General features: G+C 41.6%; 1 protein-coding gene across 10 annotated transcripts in view; it reads left to right on the top strand.

Annotated features, from left to right (window-relative positions):
* The window catches only part of EHBP1 (EH domain binding protein 1), a 452,470-nt gene that overhangs the window by 199,966 nt on the left and 230,101 nt on the right, over positions 1-22,403 (top strand). For all 10 annotated transcript variants that reach the window (XM_019516608.1, XM_019516607.1, XM_019516605.1 and 7 more), the window contains exons 5-6: positions 8,952-9,133; positions 12,400-12,539. In XM_019516608.1, the coding sequence (XP_019372153.1) occupies positions 8,952-9,133; positions 12,400-12,539 (322 nt within the window). The remainder of the gene's footprint in view (positions 1-8,951; positions 9,134-12,399; positions 12,540-22,403) is intronic.

Raw genomic sequence — 22,403 nt, 5'->3', positions numbered from 1 at the left:
ACAGATGTTAGCTGGGTGGGTGGAGGATCAGCTTCAGTTTGAAGCCAATTCAAGGAGAGAGGCTGTGTCTTTCTCTGGCTCTTCCCTTTGTCTCTTCTTCCCCAGGTTCCACCCCAACTCTTGCAGTTCCATTGCTGTCTCTGGATGGGAGGGTGGAGGCAGGTCCTTCTGGGGTTTTCTCTGCCCCACTGGAGTGGGGAGAGTGGGTAGATTGGAGCCTCCTTCCCTCCCCCCAAGGTGAGGGGTTCCAATCCACCTGTCCCCCACTCCAGCGGGGCTGAAAAACCCTGCAAAGGGACCTCCTTCCCCTGCCTTCTCTCCCCCTCCCATCCAGAGACAGCATCTCAGCTGGGCTGCTGTTGCAGACAGAAATTAATGTGAACCTTCATACAAATAAGGGTTAATTTGTCGCACGATTGGAGGTCTGTGCAGCTGTGTTTTTCTGTTTGGGCACAGCTTTAAAGTGCTTTCAAGGGGCCGATCGCGCAACAAATGTCATTTCTGTCTGCACCCTTGCCTTTTGATAGTTCCTTACTTTTTCAGCAAAGCAGAAGCTATACAGTGTATAAACAGGCCTTAGTAATTTTTAAAAGCTTAAGTTCTCCTAAGCATATGGCACTACAAAGGGAATCTTTTTTTCAGCTTATTTTTATTTTGCTTTGTTTAATTAGAGTTTGGCTCTTCTTCCCTTCAGATTTCTAATGGTGGTGTTTGTAATTATTTGGGAAGTGGTTTCTAAGAGCATTGCTTTTTTTCTATATTTTTTCTATTGCTAAAAGAGCAATGCAATGGCTAGCATAATTCAAGGGATTTATAGCACACTTTCCACATCATCTTATTTATCAGATATTGCATATTTCTGAATATATATTGATGTACTGTACTAGAGTTTAAGAATAACTTAAGGTAAATTGAAAGTGCCAGTTAGTGTTGGTTATTTCAAATCTCTTCAGATAGTCATTACCAGGCCCTGGATTTCCACAAATCTCACAGTTATTTTTGTGTGTGTGTAATGTATTGCATTTTCTAAAGTAGAGCTGTACAGCTTCTAAACAGCTGAGGCTGCGTGCCATGCAGGCCACACTAGGGCAAGAGGCCCCCAAGCTGCAACCACAGGGATGCCCCCCCTCCTCTCCCTGCCGCCGCCTTGTTTTGCACCATGCACCTACAAGGGCATCCTCCCTGCCACTGCGGTACAGGGTGCGCATCCCCCACTGCACTATACACATCCCCACCATTGTAGCACGTGGTTGTGATTTCCATCCCTTCCACCCATGTGGCCCTGAACTCACCTTCAGCTCTGTGCACTGCACTGCCCTGACTTGCCCTGCCCTGTCCTGCCCTGCCCTGTGATGGCAGGAAGCAGCAGCTGGAGGATGAAGGGGGAGATCAGAGACTCCAGCTGCTGTTGTAGCTGGAGCAATGGGGGGAGCAGCGGGCAGGTGAGTGCCCAGGGGCTGCAACTTAACCCCATCATTTGGACAGTCCTGTTCTAAAGGATCTGTTATGTTTGTCCAAGGCATTAACAAATAAATGACTCCAGCCATAAGTGTGGGAAAGAAGGCTACCGGACTGCCAGGCACAGAATATACTATAAACTTAAAGTAAGACTGTCTATACATCAGCATTAGCAGATTCAACAGAAAGTAATTTAAGATTCTCACATGGAGATTCAACACATTTGCATATGTCATAGCCTCTAACATAAGCATTCTTGAACCTTACCTTGATCAGCAGTTGATTTTGTGAACCATGTTCTTTCCTGTTTGTGATAACATAGACAGCTTCTTTCTTATGATTACAAAACTGGCTTTCCCAGTAATTCATGAAACATCCCATAGCAATGCTAGCAACTGCTTACATGGAAAAGTAATACAGAAATATTACAAATATTTTTGCATCTCTAACACCTGGATTTGCCTGTTTCTTTTCTGTCTGTATGGAGACAGTTAGCCTGAATCATCTGCCTTCCAGCTGTTTATCCAGGTACTTCCACATTTCACTCCTTTACAGTGATGAGCCTTGACATCTATAGATGTAAGTTAGGAAGCTTTTCCAAATTTACTACCTCTTCTCAAGACACCAGTGGTCCGTAGCCCCAGTACGAGAACTGCTTGTTTTGCATCTTGTTATATGGCATAAGAAAAATAAATGAGTAAATAGATTAGAAGTCCTCATCACATTTATAGTGTTTTAATTCCTGTTATTTACACCTTCTGTATGGTCTTGATTTTATAGAACTGTGCTGTGAGGGGTAGTCTCTCTCATTTATCATTGTTTTTTAATAATGGAGAGACATAATAACTTAAGATGTCAGCATCATTATTTTTAAAAGGACATTATGCTTTATTAAGTCTTTTATTTTAGTAGTTCAGCAGTTTTTGTAGTATGGGTTCAGTTCTGTCTATACAGGGTACATGTACAATTTATTGATGTTTTGAAAAACATTGATCCCTGGAAAAAAATTAATTAATTAAACTTCCTGGTTTATCTTCTATGAAATGCCATGTCCTACTGTGAAACAAATCTATGTTTTGACGGATTAACCCATGTTTATATCACATGTAGTAGCTTTAGATTAGTCTTTTTATTTAGAACCATTCATCCTGACATGTTGATGCTGTTACCTGTCTTCATCTTACTTGTGTTCTTCTGTCTTGATGCATCTCTTTACTGATTCAAGGGTTGTTTTTTTTCTCCCATGAAAGAAATGTTCCTTTTTTCCCCATTTCCAGTGTTAGGGTGACTGCTATGGTAATTCATTACTTTTCAGGCTGAGTTGAATTTTAGGATGATGTATCCTTGTGTGGTATATTTGATTGCTGTAGAAGATTGTGATACAAATTCAATTTAAGAAAAGTAGATGATGTGCTAGTATTGAAAATATAATCCAGGGGGTTTACATATGAAAATTCTGTGGCAAGATCGGTGACTAAAGATCTAGAAAATTCTGTGGCAAGATCAGAAACTAAAGATCTAGACAGCTGTTTCTGGAAGGAGGATAAACAGCTAAGCAGGACCTGTTTCTCTCCATTCCACTCACTTGCTCACAGGGGATAAAAAGTCAGAGTATAACCAGGGTACATAATCAGTATATTTTTTTCTTCCCTCAAAGTGCACATACATGTTAATAGGTCCCAAATGCACACAAACCTATACTCCTGTCTTCTGAAGCAGAGTATGGCTTTTTTAATATGCATAGCGTGCATGATGTCTGTCTGACTTTTACCAGAACTTGAAAAATCTGTGTGTTTTCTTGAGGGGGGGAGGAGGACTAGAGTACATACAAACACCCTCCCCACCACCACCTCCAAAACAATAAACAACTTTGAGTCAGATTTTGAAGGTGACTGCTTTTTGGGTTTTCTTCTGGGGGGAGGGGTGTTACCAGCACACATTCGTGTTATAATGAATGTAAATCTGCAGACCCACTTTTTTTACTATTATCTGGCAAGACAATTACAAAATTAGGAATTTGGGGTTTGGGGTGAATATGCCACCTGGTATAGTCCTGCCACTCAAAAAAGGTCAGGAAACCTGAAAAGAACAGACTGCCAAGTGTATATCTGTTCCTTCCCAGCATTTGATGATTGCTCCTTGTTGGGAGAATCCCCCAGTGGCTGGCTAAAGTGTCTTTACAGCTGGTTTCCATCATTTTACCAAGCCTGAACAACCGAAGCAAAGATCTTCTTCAACTTCACTTGACCAAGGACATCCCCTCTCTCAGTCATGTTATCACATAAAATACTGTCATTGTAATCACAAGGGGAAACAAGTCTCCTGCCACTATTTCACTATAAATGTCATTGAGCTGCACTTGTGCTCCACTGTTCCCAAGATGTGATGTAGCATGTAATGAGCTGAGGAGAGATAAAGAATCAGAATAATAGAAAATGAGGGTTGAAAGGGGCCTCAGGAGGTCATCTAGTCCGACCCTCTGCTCAAAGCAGGACCATCCCCACCTAATCATCCCAGCCAAGGCTTTGTCTAGCTGAGTCTTAAAAACCTCTAAGGATGGAGAGTCCACAACCTCTCTGGGTAATCTGTTCCTGTGCTTTAACACCCTCCTTGTGAGAGAGTTTTTTTCTAATATCTAACCTAAACTTCCCTTGCTGCGACTTGAGACCATTGCTCCTTGCTCTGTCATCTGCCACCACTGACAACAGTCTAGCTCCATCCTCTGTGGAACCCCCCCTCAGGTAGTTGAAGTCTGCTATTAATTCCCCATTTAGTTTTGTCTTCTCCAAACTATATAAGCCCAGTTCCCTCAGCCTCTCCTCAGACATCATGTGCCCCCAGCCCCCTCACCATTTTTGTTGAACTCCACTGGATTCTCTCCAATTTGTCACTTCCTTTCTGTAGTGGGGCCCCCAGAACTGGACACAATAAGTAAAGGAGGAATTCATGTAAGTTACAGGCTAATTTATCATCTCCATTTCTTCCTCCATTCAGGGATATTTACAGGGAGTAAAAACAGGCCATCAGATTTCTCTCAAGGCAGAACCTTTTATTCTGGGATCCTACAGACTCATTATCCCACTTTAAGTATCTGCAAAATATCTGAGGGTGGAAACAGATGTTGCCTTTCATTGCCTTTGTGCTGCCATAACAGTTTTTCAGGTGGCACAAAGTAAAGGCAAATAGATATGCACACCCTTTGTCATGCCACAGTATAGTCACAACAAAAGGTAGTAATAATTTGTGCTGTTTTATTCAGACATGTGAGGCAGAAAAATTTTCCAGTGCTTTATTTTTCCATGGAAAATTTTCCATTTCTAAAAATTCATTGTTTCATAAAATTCATTAGTAACAATGAATGGATGCCAACACACTATTAGGCAAGCTTGGCAGTTTCAAAGTTGTAATTAATGTTTTTCAGGTGATTATCCCGAGTAAGTGTGAGAGAGAGTACATATATGTTTTATTGATTTGTAAACAGGGTAAATGCACTCAGAGAATAATCCAAACCAAAAATCAAGTTATGAATTCACCTAATTGGCTCTGCAGGTCAAATCAAAACCAAAGGAGCGCACCGCTAAGCTTATTTCTAGTTCTCAGAACCTCTTGCTTCTGGAGAATCAGTCAGAAGCACAATTAATGAAGAAGATGCAGTGTAATGATAAGTTGCCCTTGCCCATAGACTCATTGGTAAAAGCATCCTTTAACGAAAGAGAATGTGGTTCAAGTAGTTCGGAATCAGATTTTCCTCAATCTGATTCTGAAATGGAACTAATAAGTAGTGCAAGTGATTCGGCAGATAGTGACAGTGAAACTGGAGGTGCCGCAATGACCTCAATGGAAGAGAGTTAAACTCTGTTGAAGTTGATCAGTGAACAACCATGGCATATCATGCACAGTTGTTTGGGTGTGTTAAAATTAGTGCGTCAACCAGGGCTGTGCAAAACAGCTGTTTCATTTCCGTTTTGGATTCGGCCATTTCGGAGGTACAGTGATTCGTTTTGGTGTTTTGGATCACTGTTCTGTTTCGATTCAGCCGAATCGGTTTTGGAGTTTTGATGCTGTATTAGCGCTGATTCAGAGATTCAGATCGGCTGGGGAGAGCTGTGGGTCCTCCAGCTGTGCCTGCCTCTCTCCAGGCAGGGGGAGCTGTGGGAGAAGCCCCCATGGCTGTCCTGCCCAGCCCCGTCCCCTGCCCAGCCCCAGCCTCCCAGCACTTTAAAAAAAAAAAAAGGGGGCCCTGCACTCACTAGCTGCAGCAGCAGAGATCAGGGCCTCTGAGGTCTTGTGGCAAAGCCCTCCACGTGGTGGGGGGCAGCAGGGAGTGTCCCCCCTGCCTGGCACCTGCACAGCAGTTGCCCCATGGCGCGGGTGCAGCATGGCTTGGCAGGGTGCTGCATGCTGTCTGGGAGCTGGGGCCGCTGGGGCTGAGTGGTGCTGGGCTCCGGCTGACTGCTGGAGCTGCCCCAACTCCCAGACAGCGCACTGTGCCCTGCTGAGCTGCGCTGTGCCCATGCAATGCGACAGCTGCCATGCAGGTGCCAGACAGGGCGGGGGGATGATCCCTGCTGACCCCCACTACCCTGTGCTGTGTGCTGGGGCTCTGCCATGAATCCCAGAGGCCCTGATTGCCACTGCTGCAGCTGGTGCTTTAAGCCCTACATTCACCGGCTGCAGCAGTGGCTATCAGCGCCTCTGGGCGCTCATGGCAGAGCCTCCCCCGTGCAGTGGGGGACAGTGGTAGCTATCGCTTTGTATGGATGTAGCGTGGATCAGCAGGGCACAGCACACTGTCTGGGAGCTGGGGTAGCACCCAATTAAGCAGATCAGCTTCATTTGATAACATATATTTCTAGTCTGAGATAAGTTTTTCCTGAGAAAATTGGGGCTGATTTGAGTTAATTTTCATTCAAGTAACGTGTAAATGACTGCCTCTTTTGATGCAAGTAAATGCCTTGGACAGTCAGACCTGGGATAAACCTGACATCTGTTTTTATCTAGACTGAACCAGGAGGTTGATTTTCACTGACAGCCCAAGAAAAGACATACCATGATATTTCAGTACATTGGGTATTTGGTATCTGGCTGGCAATTCATTCAGAGGCCTATAACTAAGTTACCAGATTTTGTCCTATGTTCTGCTTGAGATCTTAGTTCTCCCAGGCTTTGGGATACAGATTTTCTCTAATCTGTTTCTTTTGGTGAAACGGAGTGGGGACCTGACAGCATATTCATTCTAATATAGCATTTGAATTGTGTCCCTTAAAGTTAATAAAACTATCATTTTAATGTACATGTGTTTAATTAAAACTTCAGTATCAGGTTTGGAAGGCACAGAACTGATAATAGCTTCCCCACATTAAATAGCTGCCCCCCTAAATAAAAATAAGTACCCTATGTTGTCACAAATAGAAAAAAAATTAGAACAGACCATGGTAAGGTATTTTAGGGTTGTCCTCGAGCAAGAAGCCATCCTAATTGACTGAAAAAGAAAACTGAGTACAAAACATGACAGATACTGCCTGATCATTACAGCCCACATACTTTAATGATTTCCTTTTGGTCTAACTGTAAATTAGCATAACTGTAAGGGAGCATAATTCAAGCTACTGTGAATTTTCTCTTCCTCCTTTTCTGACTGACATGCACCAGAACAAGTATATAGTTATTGCTATACCAATAATACATTTGTACTTGTTCTTGCGTTCCCTCCAATGGCATTTTAGATACAATACAATAGCAGAAAGTTCACAACAGCTTTTTTCTCTAAAACCATTTGGAAATCTTTTTGAGAGGTTTAGTCAACTTCCCTTTATAAAAGCAAACAAACAAATAAAAAAATCAGTTAAAATAAGCAGAGACTTTAAATGTAGCGCTATAGAACAGGCTTTTAATAGAGCAACTTATCTTTGGTTTTATCTAGTTGCAGGGATGTAGTAAACAAAAATAATTATTATGTAAGGTAAATTATCGTTGTTGAGAAATAAATGATTTATTCACAATTGCATAGAAAACAAAAACATTGTGCCAGTTCTCATGAATCACTTTCAGAACAGATGCTGCAGAAAATCTTGTATTCTATATAATGAGCTGTAGTATTTAATTATTCTAAAGGTACAGTACAATGACAGATTATTGTTGTTCATATCAGTGTAATAAATTGAAACTCCCTGATCATACTTTTCATTTTACACATTGTCAGAACCTTGGACCTTAATCTTGTTCTTTGATTGACAGTGGCGGCCAGGGAAAGAGCACTTGTATTGTTTGTGATAGTCGCATCTGTTCAACTTGATTCAGTTGAGAGTATTTGCATATTCTTAAGTATTTCTTCTGAGAGGGCCTAAATCCTTCTCAAGTGTTTGATGCATTTTTGAAATTCATTCATAAGGTATCTACATGCACTAATAGTTCTGTATTATATTGCTGTGCATAATCTGACAGATAAGGCTAGTTTTTTAAACAAGGTATTCTTTGGGGATGACATATTACATTCTGACTTATTCTACTGGGCAGAAATGTCAAGTACTTTGAAAAAGGATGCTTGAATGTTTTGATTGAATTACTATTCTTTATTCAACATAAATTGTCGACTGTAGTTAAAGTGTAGATTTATTATGGGAATCTTTTTTAGAAGAGTTAACAGCAGGGCTTTTTTGTTTTGTTTTGTCACTAGACATATATAATTATTTCTTTATTATTATGCTGCGGTTTGGGGACTAAACTGTTGTAGCTTCTTAGATGCATTTTTTATTAATGTGTATCTGTATTCTAAATGTGAGCAACATCTTTGTATTGAAATAAAGATAAAGTCAGTCTTTTGTTTTACTCTTTTTTTCCTCAAAGGTGTTATTATTAGTTCTAGAACTTTAGAAATCTGAAACTCAGATTATATGGAAACAATGTATGTTAGAAAGAAAATATCTCAATGAACTATGTCATTTAAGTTCAGTGCTTAAACTCTAGTCTATGCACAAAATAATACATATGTTACTGTTACTATACAGTACTTCAAGGTTTTTAAAGGCAATATAGAAATAGTAATTTTCACAACTCATTTATAAGATGGGTAAGCACCATCAGTCCAGTACTGAGCTATCGACCTGCAACTGGATTGATACAGTTAGATTTTTTTGCCCATGCAGAGTCCTATCAACTTTAGTGAATATATGAGTCTCCTGTATGGATCCCATATCTGGATCAAAGCCTTAGTTATTTAGAGTCTGATCCTCTGGGATCAGAAGAAAAGCTTTTATTCAGTGGGCTAAGCCTTTCCTCTAAGTTCACCCATAATAATTGAGCCAGGCTTAGAACTGAGTTTGTATCTCCAGACAATACTTCCCAGGCTGTATTGCCTCTCCTGTTGGAGAAAGAAAAAAAAAAAAGAACAACGTAGATCTATTCAGGATGTGGGTGTTTTATTGTTGTTCTTTATGAAATTCCAATTTTTATATGTTACAACTCTTTCCTTTTTGCTTTCTGTTTACTTTCAGGAATCGCCTTCTGGACGTAGAAAAGCGCTTGCCACCAGCATTATCAACATGAAGCAATATGCAAGCCCCATGCCTACACAGACAGATGTCAAGTTAAAATTCAAGCCTTTGTCTAAGAAAGTGGTATCTGCCACCCTGCAGTTCTCTTTATCATGTATTTTCCTGAGGGAAGGAAAAGCCACGTAAGTTTTTCACCAGATAGGCTGCTTTGTGTTACCTTTCAAAGAACTCTGTGAGTAGAGAGCACTCTAGCTGTATAGAATGGCAGGAGTTGAGAGTATCCTTCAGCATAGCAATCATTCTTGCCATACTTTTGTTTCTGAGTCTCAGTGAAAGTAGTTTCCTATTCTGACTATGGTCTCCTATTCACCAGAGACCCAAAATCAACTCCTAACTTTTAAAAAGCTTGCATCAGCCTAAAAATATCCACAGCTTTGAAAGAGAGCAGAAGTTAGGGGAGGTTTGGAGTGAAACATCAGGGTTTACTCAAAAACATACCTAGAAGAAAGGTTGGGGGGAGGCTAAGTAGAAGCACTCCTTTTCCACAAGAACCGAAAAGAGCCTAAGCCTATTATTGCAGGGTTAGGATGAAAGGGGCAGAGGGATCGCTCTTGGGTTGCTCAGGGTAGGGTTCAGTAAAACCACCTCACTTGCACGTTGATCTTCCCATTTCCTATGTAGCATGACTGTCCTATTTATTTTACCTCAGCAAACCTCAGAGCAGAGAGGCTAGGGATTGTCTTTCCAGATGCTCTTCCCTTTATTTTTAAAGCATTTGAGGCACTATGCCTGCTTTTGTATCAAAGGGGGCAGAATGTTTGGCAAATTGGCTCATTTTCTGTCCCTTTCTTTCCATATAGAATATGAGAATATGGGGCTGGCAGGATAAAGAGATGGTAGAACAGGTGGTTTTTCCATGTCTGCTGATTTTTTTTCTGGATATCAGTGTCTTGTGGACAGCTTTGACTGTCCGGAGGGTGACAGTTGATGCTTCCCACCCTTATACAGCATGTGCCCTGTCTCAGAACTGTTGATAAAAGGCATCCCAGACTTTTTCATTTCGCTGTCTTGATTTTGGCATGAAGAGTATCTTAATTGATCATACGTTCTGCCATTCGCAATTGCACAGAAAACCTCCTTTCCCATTTGCTATCCTAGGCCATCACTTTGGAGACCACAGTATATGCTCATTTTTTTTAAAATAATATTAGCAATGTATGATTTTTTATCTGTCATTTAATGCAGTTTAGCAATTGGAAATGAGGAGGAGAAGTTAGCCCCATCTTTTTGAGGCTCATCAAGAGTCCATGCAGAGGAAATCTCTGTCTTAGGCTACGTGATACTGCTGCTTTAAGCCCTGACTCATGAAAAGTATATCTCTTCAGATCGGCACATAATTAAAGTTTCACTGAAAGTGATAGTATTCAAGAATATGCTTAATGTTATGTATAGGTTAACAGCCAAAAGCTGAAGTAGCATCAGCTTGTTTTTAAGGAAGTACTGTTTCAATTCATAAATAACCTTAAAAACAAGTGGAATATCTTCTCTTCTGAAAAAGAAATGAGAAAAGTGTAGGTGTGGTCTAGTACACATTACAAAACTATGCACTGGACTAACATTGACTCATATCTTCTCTAGGCTATCATAATTTTATAAAGTTTAGAATCCCCTAATGTGTTCTCAACTTTCTTTTATGATTTTCTAGGGAACTAATTTAACTCATTATATTATAACAACAAAATCCCTATATTTGTGATCATTTTCTTTTGATTTAAAAAAGAGAAAAAACTTTTTAGCCTTACCAGAAAGTAATTACAGGACTTCAAATAGAATTACATGAGAGGTTTTTGCTTTTTTGTTGAATCTTTCTTATTGAATAAAACAAGGGTATTCTACATGTGTTTACAGAATAATAAAATAAGAAAAATAAAAATATTTCTTTAGGAGGCCTCCTCACTTCCAGAACACAGATGAATTGTTGCATTTGAGATCTAAAGGCCTGTTGTTCCCATCATCACTGTATACAGAAGAATAGTGAGTCTGCAATAAATAGGATTTTGTATTCTGGCTGTGCTGATAGAGCATTTAATTTGTTTGGTTCAAGAGTTGGCTTTAAATTATTGATTATCGAGAAGGTGGAAACAACAGTAGAGGATTTTCTGTATGTTTAACTTGATAGACTATCATCTTGGAACTTCCCCCTCATTTTTGCTAGAAGACTCTAGGGTTTATACCTGAGTATGAGTTGCTAGTGTGCATATTTTATTGTGAGGGTTTCACAATAACAGGTGGATCTTTCCAATATCTTGATGGCTATTTATTGAATATTCTTGTTCTTAATTATTGTTATTCATATCACAAGAGCACTTAGAAGCCTCTAGTAAGCTATAGGACCTCATTTCATTTAGTAGCATACAAACACAACAGAAAAGAAAATTCCTGTCCCAATGTTTACAATTTAAACAGGCATTAAACCCATTGAAACTATTCATGTGTGTTATGTAACTCTTGTATGTGTGTGCAGAATTTAGGCCTAGATTGTGCATATCTGTTAGTTCCTTATCGTATACAATAGCTTTTAAAATAATTTTCATTAATGCTATGAAAGTGTCAGACATCAAATCCACCCATCCTGTTTTATCATGATCATCTTATAAAGTGAGAGAAAGGAAATTAATGATATTTTACTTGCCCATTTAAAAATATTGATTACTGTGAGCAAGAGGGTGAATAGACTGTTGCAAAGTTACTATAAAATAGTATAATCAATATAAAAACATTGAAAGGAGTCTTTAAAAAAGGGATGAGGCCATCCACACTTCAAGAATGACATCAAATGCTTAAAGACATGTTGGTTACTATGGAAATGCACTTAGAACATTCATTGCTTTAAATCTTTTGCCTACAGCCATGTTTTCAGCAAGCTTCAACTGTAATCAACACTTCAGTGGTACATGCATGCAGGGACAGATGTTGGCCCTTCAGATGGAAAAGTTTTCCTAGCTAATGTACTAGTGCGTTTATGAAAGGAGTTCACGTTTACCAAACAGTATCTTGGAGTTCAGAAGATGTGGTTACAGATCACACACAGTGCATAGAAGCAGGGGGCTGACCAAGTATCCTCATCTTATCCTCATCTTAAAACAAGGAAATTACTGTTCTCTCTAACTTCTGGACTGATTAAAAAATTTAAAATGAAAGAGTTAAGCTAACACTTAATTTTTTAAATCATTTTGTAATGGGAAAACTTGTAATGTAGAAGTAATACTATGTACATGTAGTTATATCTTATCCAAAGCCCATCTAGATTGACAGTTTAAACCAGGCTCTCTAATAAGGAAAGGGGATTTTTTTTAATAGTATTTTTTTTAACAATAAAACAGTATCAAGCCTGGCATTAATGGATTTTTTAAATTATTTATTTGGTTTGCTGAAATTTATCATGTAGGGATGAAGACATGCAAAGCCTGGCTAGTTTGATGAGTATGAAGCAAGCTGACATTGGAAATTTAGATGATTTTGAGGAAGACAATGAAGAAGATGAAGAGAACAGAGTGAATCAAGAGGAAAAGGCAGCAAAAATTACAGGTTGGTCTTGTCACAAAGGGAGATATATAAATTATTTTGTTGCTCTTCACTGGCTGGAGAGCAGTGCTGCTGTATATTTTTGCAGCCAGTTTGAAATGCTCTGATGAAGGGGGAGGCCACCTGTCTGCACAAAGCTGAAGTGCACTGAATAGGAAGCACTGTAGGATTCAGAGTGCATCAAATACAGATCTATCCATATCTGGGCTGAATAACTGAGAGTGAATGGTCCTCTTACTAGCAACAGAGATCCAACTTCATCAGGAGTCAAGCAGAGGTAACTTCAGGTGAGCCCATTTTCCCACTGGACAAATGCGAAAGGGTGAAAGAGTGATACTCACATTTCCCAAAATGAAATCAGTAAACTGTCCAAGGACTGATCTAGTTCCGATAGTGAGCCATTTATTTTTAGATTCTATAATTAAATGTCTGTCAGACTGTGTTCACACCCCAAAAGAGTTAGTGCATGTAGGAGGGCTTTCATTGTCAGTGCAAATCACATCAGCATATGATAAAACCCTGGCTGGGACGATATAGTTGTGGATGGTCCTGCGTTGAGCACAATTGGACTAGATGAGCTCCTGAGGTCCTTCCAACCGTCCTTTTTTATGATTCTGTGAAGATGTTAAATTGTTAACAGAGGTGGTTTTTAGGCTTTTCAGGCTTTGTAGTTCAGCTGGAATGTCTAATGACTGAAAAAAATCAATGAGAGGGAGAAAGCTTCCACTCTTATACCAATCTTTCCTCCTATCAAGGTACCCTTTTAAATCTAAATAACAGAATGCTTCTGTCTGTAATAAGACTGGTGGGGGAGAGGGTTGGAGGAGAAATACCAGACAGAACTGAGATCATCTTCTAATTCTAAATCTGATGTTGGATCTGTATGGAATTGAATGAGTCTGGGGTATGACGTGACAGATTAGTGAAATGGAACACTGAGTTGTGAAGGACTATTCCTAAAGGTTCATAATGAGTTTGGGATGGGAGCAAGACTAGAAGATCCACTTTTAGTCTACTCTGGCGCTGAAGTGGGTCACAACAAAGCAGTTATGACTGACTTCTCCCTTGAACTGTGAAATACTGCAAATGTTTTTGTCCTATACAACTTTTATCTTCATTTAAAGACTTTCTAATATTCAGAGTCCCCAGAAGGCCAACCCCTTGCTATGACAGTGACCAGGTCTCCATCTCTGCTGGAACTATGGAACTTATGAAGTCCAGAATAAAATATGTAAAATATAGAGACAGCATTCTTGATCACGGTGTGGAAGAAGGCTGGATTGGTCACTTCCAGGATGTGCTGCAAGCTCTTTGTCTCCCACAATGCTTTTCCACTATATTTGCAAAGATTTAAGTACTTATGCAAAACAATGAAATGATCAAATCAAAATAAAGAACAAAAACTAAAACCCACAAGCCTCAAGCAAAATACCCAATAATCAGGGAAGGGAAAGGAGCAGAAGCCCATTATAAATCTTCTGTAAAGACTTCCTTTACAAAGGAAAGGCCTAGATAATACTGTGACAGCTACTATAGCTGCTACTATTAAAAAAGCAGTATATGAAGGACAGATTCTGGTCTTCAGCTCCATCATTTGGAGGGCATCTTTTCCAACAGGCCAAACAAGCAATCCTTTGTATAGGGAATCCCCCATCAACATAGAGCTTATATAATTAAGCTTATACTATTTACTTTCCTGCATTTCTAAATGCCAGAGTCATCTACTTTAGACAGAACTTCAGAACAGCAAGTAGAAGGAAGAAATGGTCAGTACCTTTGAGCAAAGAGTTTTCAACATCCAGTTGCTACTCAGACTGTTTTTCAAGTGTTGTTTTACTAACAACACTGGATGAGTTTGGGGGTTTTCTTTGTTGTTGTAAATGTCATACTCTGTGACCCTCAGGTAGGAAGCCTGAAAGGAAGGGGCCATTCAGAGACTGTTTTGTTTGTACAGCTACGGAATTATTCCCTTAGCCTAAAATTCCCTGTTTTAGTAAGGCAAGAAAAGATGAGTGAATGCACATGGTTGGCCAGAGGCAATGAAACAGCATAATACAAGGACAGTAAGAAATCAGGAAAAAAATAAATGTTAATGATTTGTTCTAGCATCCATTTAAGTCAGTATAAAGACTCCTACTGACTTTTTTGAGGGTTGTATTATGTTCTAGTGGTGCTATACTAATTTAGTGAAAGGAAGAACATATGTACAGAGAAATTAAGAACTAATTGGGGAGACCAGTGTAGACTTACAGGAAAAATGATGGAGTTGGATCAAATAAACACCAGTTTTGAAAAGTTTTAAAGTCTTTAGGTTTGGAATATTGTTGTATCCATGAAGGTCCAGGGGAAATATGAGAAGCAAGGGTTTTTTGATGACATCTTTTGGATAATTTAGAAACCCTGTGCCCCTGACTGTCTTGCTAATGCTAGAACCTTGACTCAACAAGGCCTCAGCTTTTCGAAGGCCTCTTTTCCCTTTGACCCTTTTTCTCCTTAGTTTAATGAGGTCTTAGCTTCTACCCATGTTCACCACTTCCCTCTCCCTTTTTGGAAGATAGTACCAGGTTGGGCTGTCAATCTGTACCGAGCAAAGAGTTTCAAGGCCCTTGCAAACAACACTTATGACAGTAAAGGATCATAGGAAAGTAGGGCTGGAAGGGACTGCACAATAAGTCAAGTAACACATCTTCCAGGAAGATAGCAAGAATTGAAGGAGGTTCAATAGTAAGGGGATGATGGTACACATACCAACCTGGTGAAATAGGATGTACCTGCAGAGACATCTATATGGTGAGTGGTAATTAGTTTTCTTCTGCGATCATTGGAATCTGATTGGTTCCTCTAGGTATTCAATGTATAACAAAGGTATAAAAGATGCAACTTTTCTATTGCACTTTGGACTCATATCCCTGCACATTCCCCTCTGCCAGACTGTCTCATCAGCTAGCCCATACTGTGCAGTAGCTATTAACCAGTTGACTTATACCGACTTGGGTATAAAATTGATAACTCCGTGATGCAGGTATCAAATTTATGCCTGATTAGTTACTGCTCAGTAACACGTGTGGACGCCTTACTGCACAGTAACACTGTGTGTGTGGACTGACTTGGGACTAACTTTAGTCCCAAGTCAGACCACACACAAAATTAATGAGCTTTAACATCTGCACATGTAGACACTGGCCTCTTTCCACTTAATGTGCAGTAAATTTAATGCTACGTAAATGCACATTTAGATGCACCCACTGTATAGTTGGGAGAAATGTTAGACTAGCCTTTGAGCACAAAATGCCCTTTCTCAGGACACTTTGACTTCCTCAAGTCTTCCTGGTCTCTCACTTAAAAGTTCTAGAAACAGATGAAGAAATATAGAAAGCAGGTGGATGGGATGGCAAAGTGTTGTAAAAATAATTATCATTTACAAAGAATTGCATATATAGAAGCACTTAAAAGCTAATTGAGAAAGTGATATAATCCCTTTTGAATATCTGTTCCCCTTACGTTTTCTCATGCATTGCGTGCTTAGAATGCTGAGAGAGATGCTGAGACAGAAACTACTGCATCTTCTCACTGACTCATTGCTCTTAGGCAAGTCACTTAACCTCTGTGCACCTGTTTTCCCAGCTGTAAAATGGGGATAATAACACTTAACTACCTTACAGGGGTGTTGTGAGGATTAATTAGTTAGTGCTTTTAAAAAGGCTTTAAAAAAGTAAAGTACCATATTGTACAAGTAGTAAATATTAAGTTTTATAATCTTGCTTTTAACTCAAGACCTAATCATTCTGATAGCTATTGGTTTTTTTATGGCTTGGAGATTAAAAGATTCCTCTTTTCATGAGTTTAGTTGTGGAGTGTGCTCTTAGGTTTCTGTTAAAAGCTGTTTCTTCTTCATAGCAGTAGCGTATTTGGGCAAAGTTCAGTGATAAAAGTCTACAGTAAATAAATCATTTCATCAAAGTAACCTGGTAAAGAGAGTAGTAGATGGTATGTAAAGTGATCTAAGGTTCTATTCCCAGTTCTTTCCTGTCTTTCTGTGCAATTTGGGGCCAGTCATGCAACTTACCTTTGTTTCAACTGTAAAGTGAATCTTGACAGCCGTTTGGATCCGCCAATGGAGAGCACTTCATGGAAGTTGAATATAATCATAGAAGTTATCATGGATTTGACCTTTATCAAGAACTGAAAAATGTTTTCCATTCTATTATTATTTTTTAGTAACTTCCCCCCAAAACCCATTAGTCTTAAATATCTCACACTTGGTCATAACCTGATTTCTTTTTTTAAAAATGTGAAAAAATTCCACTTAATCTTTCTATATTATGTGAACATGAAAATAGTATACATCTATGTTTTTAATAGAGGCAATTAATTAAACAGTTTAGTTACTGCATCATTTAAAGAGATTGACTTAAAAATGGCACAATTGTCCTGCATTTGGTCTTCTACATGGGCAATTCCTTTGGTAAGTTTCAAGATATTTGATTCACAGTTAACAAAATTAAGCCAGCAGTGCATGCTTTATTATTTCTCTTAATGTTTTTTAATAGTAACATGGACCCTAGTGCTATAGTTGGTGGTAAATTGTCTACTACATCTGTTCAGAACACTAAAGACTTGATTTGGTCCCCCTTGATATCAGCTGTACCAATTTAGTAGTTTAATAAGCAGGGTGCAGATTGTGTGGTACCATCACATGTAACACACATTTTTCTCCACTTAAAAAGAAACTAGAAGCTTTACTTATATGCGAGGGCCCATGGCTGTATTATTCAGTTTAAGATTGAAGCAAAAAACAAATAACTTTATTGGAATATGTATTACTTTGCCATGTCATATATTATGTAAAAAAACCTCACAACCAACTCAGTAAAAAAAAAAATCAAAAGATGTTGTTTCGTTAGTTCTATGGTCATTAGAATTAAATGTACATCTTTTTTAGATTCATAAAGCAAAATCTAGTTTTCTTAAGCATCTCGATTTTGCATCCATTATTTCATTGTAAGTTATTTCTACAGCTGAGTTAATGCCCATATGAGTTAACATTTCCACACCAGAGTTAATATTTTTAGCTAGAGTTAAAAGCAGGCTGCAGGGCTGTGAAATAGGAGCTGCATTACCAGAGCAGCTACCAGATAACAGAACTGTAGAAGAAAGGCTTGCTTGATTATTGGAACATTAAGACCATTAAAAGGAGCCAGGGTCATTAACACCTATGGAATGAAGAATTCAGAAGGAACTAGGTAGATTACAGTGAGCCATGAAGTCAAGTAATTCAATCACTGCTGCCTGAATAGAAATTCTGCTGCCAGTGTCAGGCACTTAATGTTAAACTTTGGATGCTGTAGGAATCAGAGGGGTGCAACTGAACAACTACACTTCCTGGATCTACCCCTAGTAGTCTACCCACCTAATGTCAGTTAACAGTTTGAAATGCTGTGTGTTGCTCTGGAGAGCCACATGTTGTAATGCTATTCAGAAATCTCATCATCCAAGCTTCTTGCCAGCTGTCAAACTAAGTTCCTTCAGTCAGGGTTTTTGATATTCTGTCTACTTTTTACTTGCAGCTAACTGTAAGGAAAAGTCCCACTGATTTTAAGCTCTGTATTTAATTTGTTATTCTCAAACAATGTTGGATTTTTAATTGAATTTTCACATTTTGAATTAAAAATGTGAAAATCTCATCAATATCCATACCCCATTTTAATAACAGGGTCTTGGATTTTGTTTGACCTACCATTCAATAAGGTGAACTTTCCTTTTCATTGAAGTAAAGAAATACATGGGGCATTTAAAACACCTTTTGAAAAATGGCTACTATGATTTTGAGATTTCAGTGGGAACTGTGCAGTTTATTCTTCGCAAATCTGAAGGATTTTCTTTTATTTGAATTTAGGAAGAAGGCAGTTAGAAATGCTGAATTGATTGATTATAATTTTACTATATTTAAATTCTATAGCATGGAAAATGTGCAGGCAATTTATGTGGCTAAGATGTGCTATATCAGTGTGGGCCAGTCTTTTTGGCGGACATGCCTTACATTAGGCTTGTGGCCTTCCTGAGTGCCACTCTGATCCCCTTCCTCTACCCAGTCTGCTGAGCTGCTTTCTGCTGTCTGCCCAATATCCTCCTCTACTTTCTACTCCCTGCCCTGTGCACACTGCCTAATGTCCTGCTCTGCATTCTTCTTCCCGCTCTATCAACTCTTCTGCTGCCTCTCCCTTCCCTAATCTGCAAAATGGCACACACAGAGTTTGCCCATACCACTACCTCTTGCTTGTTTTATGTGAGTCCCATTGCCTTCTTTAGAACTAACTATACGGTATTCCTCCTGCTTGGAAATCTTTGGTATATTTATATGGAGTAGGTACATCTTTGCTAAACTTTTAAAATAGTTTGAGATTCTGTGCTGGGTCCTTCCTCCTACTAGCTAGGGACAGACATTCAAAAAGCTGGAGCCTGAATTGATTCAATCTTTGCAGTTTAGTCTAACCTACATAGATTGAACTGATTTTCATAAAGGAAAACTCCTATCCAGGGGCCCCTTCTACCCACTGGAGAGTGGCATCCAGGACAGCACCTGCCCCCGCAGTAGCACGTACAGCACAGGCTCACCCCCTCAGCCCCAAGCCCTATTAACTTGTGTCCCCCTTGCAAGGGGGCAAGGACTCTGAGGGGGCAGCAACCCCTGTCATGGTGTGCTGAGGAGTGCAAGCTTCTTCCTGGTGAGGGCGGGGGCTGCACTGCAGGCAGGAGCCGGGTGAGCAGAGCTGCCACAGCCTGTGGAGGATGAGCAGCATCGGAGCTAGGGAGGTCTTGGGGGGGCTACTGCCACCCCAAAATTCAGCTTAGCCCACAAAGCCGCCCCTCTGAGCCCTGCTGCCACCACCACTGCCCATCTGGCGCAGGATGGAGCAACTCTACCCCCATTCCAGCCCACATTGTAGTAGTGTCTGCCAGCCCTGGCCACAGCCTCTGCTGCTTGCACCCAGACAGGCAGATGACCCTGGCTGGGGTCCCCCATAGGGAGAGGGGACAGAAGAGGGAATAAACCCCTTCCCTACCCTCTTTCCCTCAGGGGGCCATGCTGGCCTACATCTGGCCATGCCTCCAACCCAGCTGCTGGATCAGTGAGGAGGGGATAGTGTCCTGGGGAGTGCAGGCCTCTTCCCAGCGGGGTGGCTGTGCTGCAGGCTGGAGCAGAACGGGCAGAGCTGCCACAGCCTGTGCAGGGTGAGTGGTGGCAGTGGTGGGGCTCAGAGTGGTGACTACAGGGGCCAAGCCAAATTTTGGGGTGGCTATAGCCCCGCAAGTCCCTCCTAGGGCTGCCACCACTTACCCACACAGTATGCAGCAGCACAGCCCTCCCACCAGGAAGAGGCTTGTGCTCCCCAGGACACCATAACAGGGGCTACTGCCCTGTCAGGGTCCCTCCCGCCTTGCCACTCCAACAGCTGGGGTGGGGGTATGGCCAGAGGCCAGCTGGCATGGCCCCCTGAGGCGAAAGGGGCAGGGAGGGGGTTTATTCTGCCACTCGCCCTGCACTGGTGCATAGTTAAGTAAGCAGTGTCACTGGGAGATATGGTTAAGTAAGCACTATCGCTGCTCTGGCTGGCTGAGAAGCAGGTAGGGGATTCAGGCACAGCAGCATCTGCCTGGCTTCCCCCCGCCCCTCACCATTTGCTGTTCAAGCAGGGATCCCCCTCTCCCTCCCCACAGCACAGACCCCCAGCCACATGGACCCTAGCTGGCATGTAGTCACGCCTCCCCTGAGCTAGTTGAAGCTGAGCGGTGTCTGTGTGTGTCTCCAATTTCACTGGGACAAAGGCAAACAGAACAGTGTCCACTTAGGACTTTTTAAAGCTAATCAGCAGGTCAACTGGTAATGTCCCTCCATTCCTTCCTTGGAAAAAGCTGTTTAAGGAGGGCTTGAACTAATGAGAGAGGCTTTGTTTTCTTGATGGGTTAATAAACTTTGTGTTATCAGCTCCCTGCTGGCTGCTTTGTCTGTCAGGTTTGTAGACAGTATGAAGAAGCAGGGAGAGGGAGATTGAAAAGCTCAGTATCATCAACAGATGCATACAGTCCACACAAGCAGTCCTCTCTCCCCCCACCCTTTGCCTCAGAGTGCTAGGGGTAGCAAAGACTGGCAAGGGCTGCTACCCCTTCCCTCTCCAGGCACACCCCAGCTGGGGACTGTGCAGGCAGGGTGGGGGCTTAAACCCCTCCCTAATCATAGCATCCTGCCAGGGCCGGCCATGCCTCCCCTCAGCTCAGCATTGTGGAAGGGAAGTGGGGAGCTCGCTGTAGCGTCCCTGGGCTTCTAGCCTGAGCCACTGCAGGCATGCAATTCCGGAATCAAAACAAAATGTCTATCCACTTGCAAATCAGTTCAAGCTCTGCAGGTTAGATTATCTGCAAAGATTGAATCAATTAATAGAATTATAGGGCTGGAAGGGACCCTGAAGGATCATCGGGTCCAGCCCCCTGCATGAGCAGGAAAGACATCTGGCATCAGACAACCCCAGCCAAAATTCAGGCTTGGGCTTTTTGAATATCTGTCCCTAGCCTTTGAAGCTGGGTTATGTGCATGGAACTTCTGTTCTGTTACAGGTTTAAACCAGTTTCTGCTCACTTAAACCAGTTTATGTGAAATTTCTGTCCCTAGTCCCTTTGGTTGCTTTACAGAGTTCACCAGAATATGGTACAGGACATCTGTTTATTGAAAATATGTTACCATGCTGAACTAACAAACCAGTGGCCAGCTGCCTGCACACAGCCCCTTAGGGTTAAGATTTAACTGGATTGCAGGTGATGAGCAGCCTTGAAGGAGGAGGAAGCAAGCAGTGGCAGATAAAAGGGAGGATCCCTTTTCTTGCAAGTGGTCTCTGTAACATACTGGTCTAGAGGTTTCTACACCTTACTGCCTACCCAGAGGAAGATGGGAGCTGATTAGCCCTACACTCCTCCCATATCTGTTGTTTTAAGTATATACCTAGATCTTTTGAAGTCTTTTGAACACTCTTTTGGACAGGAGAACCCTATCCTCTCCTCCTTGCCTCCCTGTGGGATGCTCTGACAGATCTGGCCTGCCAGTTGATTATATCTGGCCCAGGGTGCTCCACATGGGGCCGAGCCCCACCCACTCCTGCCTAGGGCAGCCTGTGCCATGTTACTGCCCACACCCATCCCACGCTCACTACTGGCACCACCCCAGCCCGAGCCAAAGCGCACAGCTTTCTGGTAGGGCTGCTTCTGCTGCTTGTGCCACAGCAAGAACAGTCCCTGTGGGATGCTGGCCAGGGCCAGGGCCATCAGCAGGCACAGGGCAGATATGTGTGGGAGCATGGTATGGGCTGCCCTGGGCAGGAGTGAGTGGGACTCGTCCCCATGTGAAGCACCATGGGGGCAGTCATGGGCCAGACTGGGATGGGGGGCAGAACGTACGTGCACCACACTGCCTGGGCGAGCTTTTCTGTACATGCTTCCTGCCCCCACTTCCGCCACCCCGGCCAGCTACTAGGACCTAGTGGGAAGGCCCCCACATGCCCCCCCCCACAATCACCCATCCCTCACATACACTCCAAACTGCCCCAACACACATACCTCTCAACCCCCTCCCATACAATATACAAAAGTAAGACTTTATTTAGAGCTATTATAGATTCATAGATGTAGGGTCGGAAGGCACCTTGTAGATCTTCTAGTCTGACCCCCTGCCCTGGGCAGGAGAGAAAACTCGGCTCAAATGACCCCGCCAGGTAAACATCAAGCCTCCTCTTAAAGACCCCCAAGGTAGGAGCTATCACCACTTCCCTTGGAAGTTGGTTCCAGATCCTAGCTGCCCTGACTGTGAAGTAGCGTCTC

This window comes from Gavialis gangeticus, unplaced genomic scaffold, assembly GCF_001723915.1.
Source record: "Gavialis gangeticus isolate Ggan-Ray unplaced genomic scaffold, GavGan_comp1, whole genome shotgun sequence".
Classification (NCBI taxonomy): domain Eukaryota; kingdom Metazoa; phylum Chordata; order Crocodylia; family Gavialidae; genus Gavialis; species Gavialis gangeticus.
This window is presented reverse-complemented; position numbering and strand designations above follow the sequence as displayed.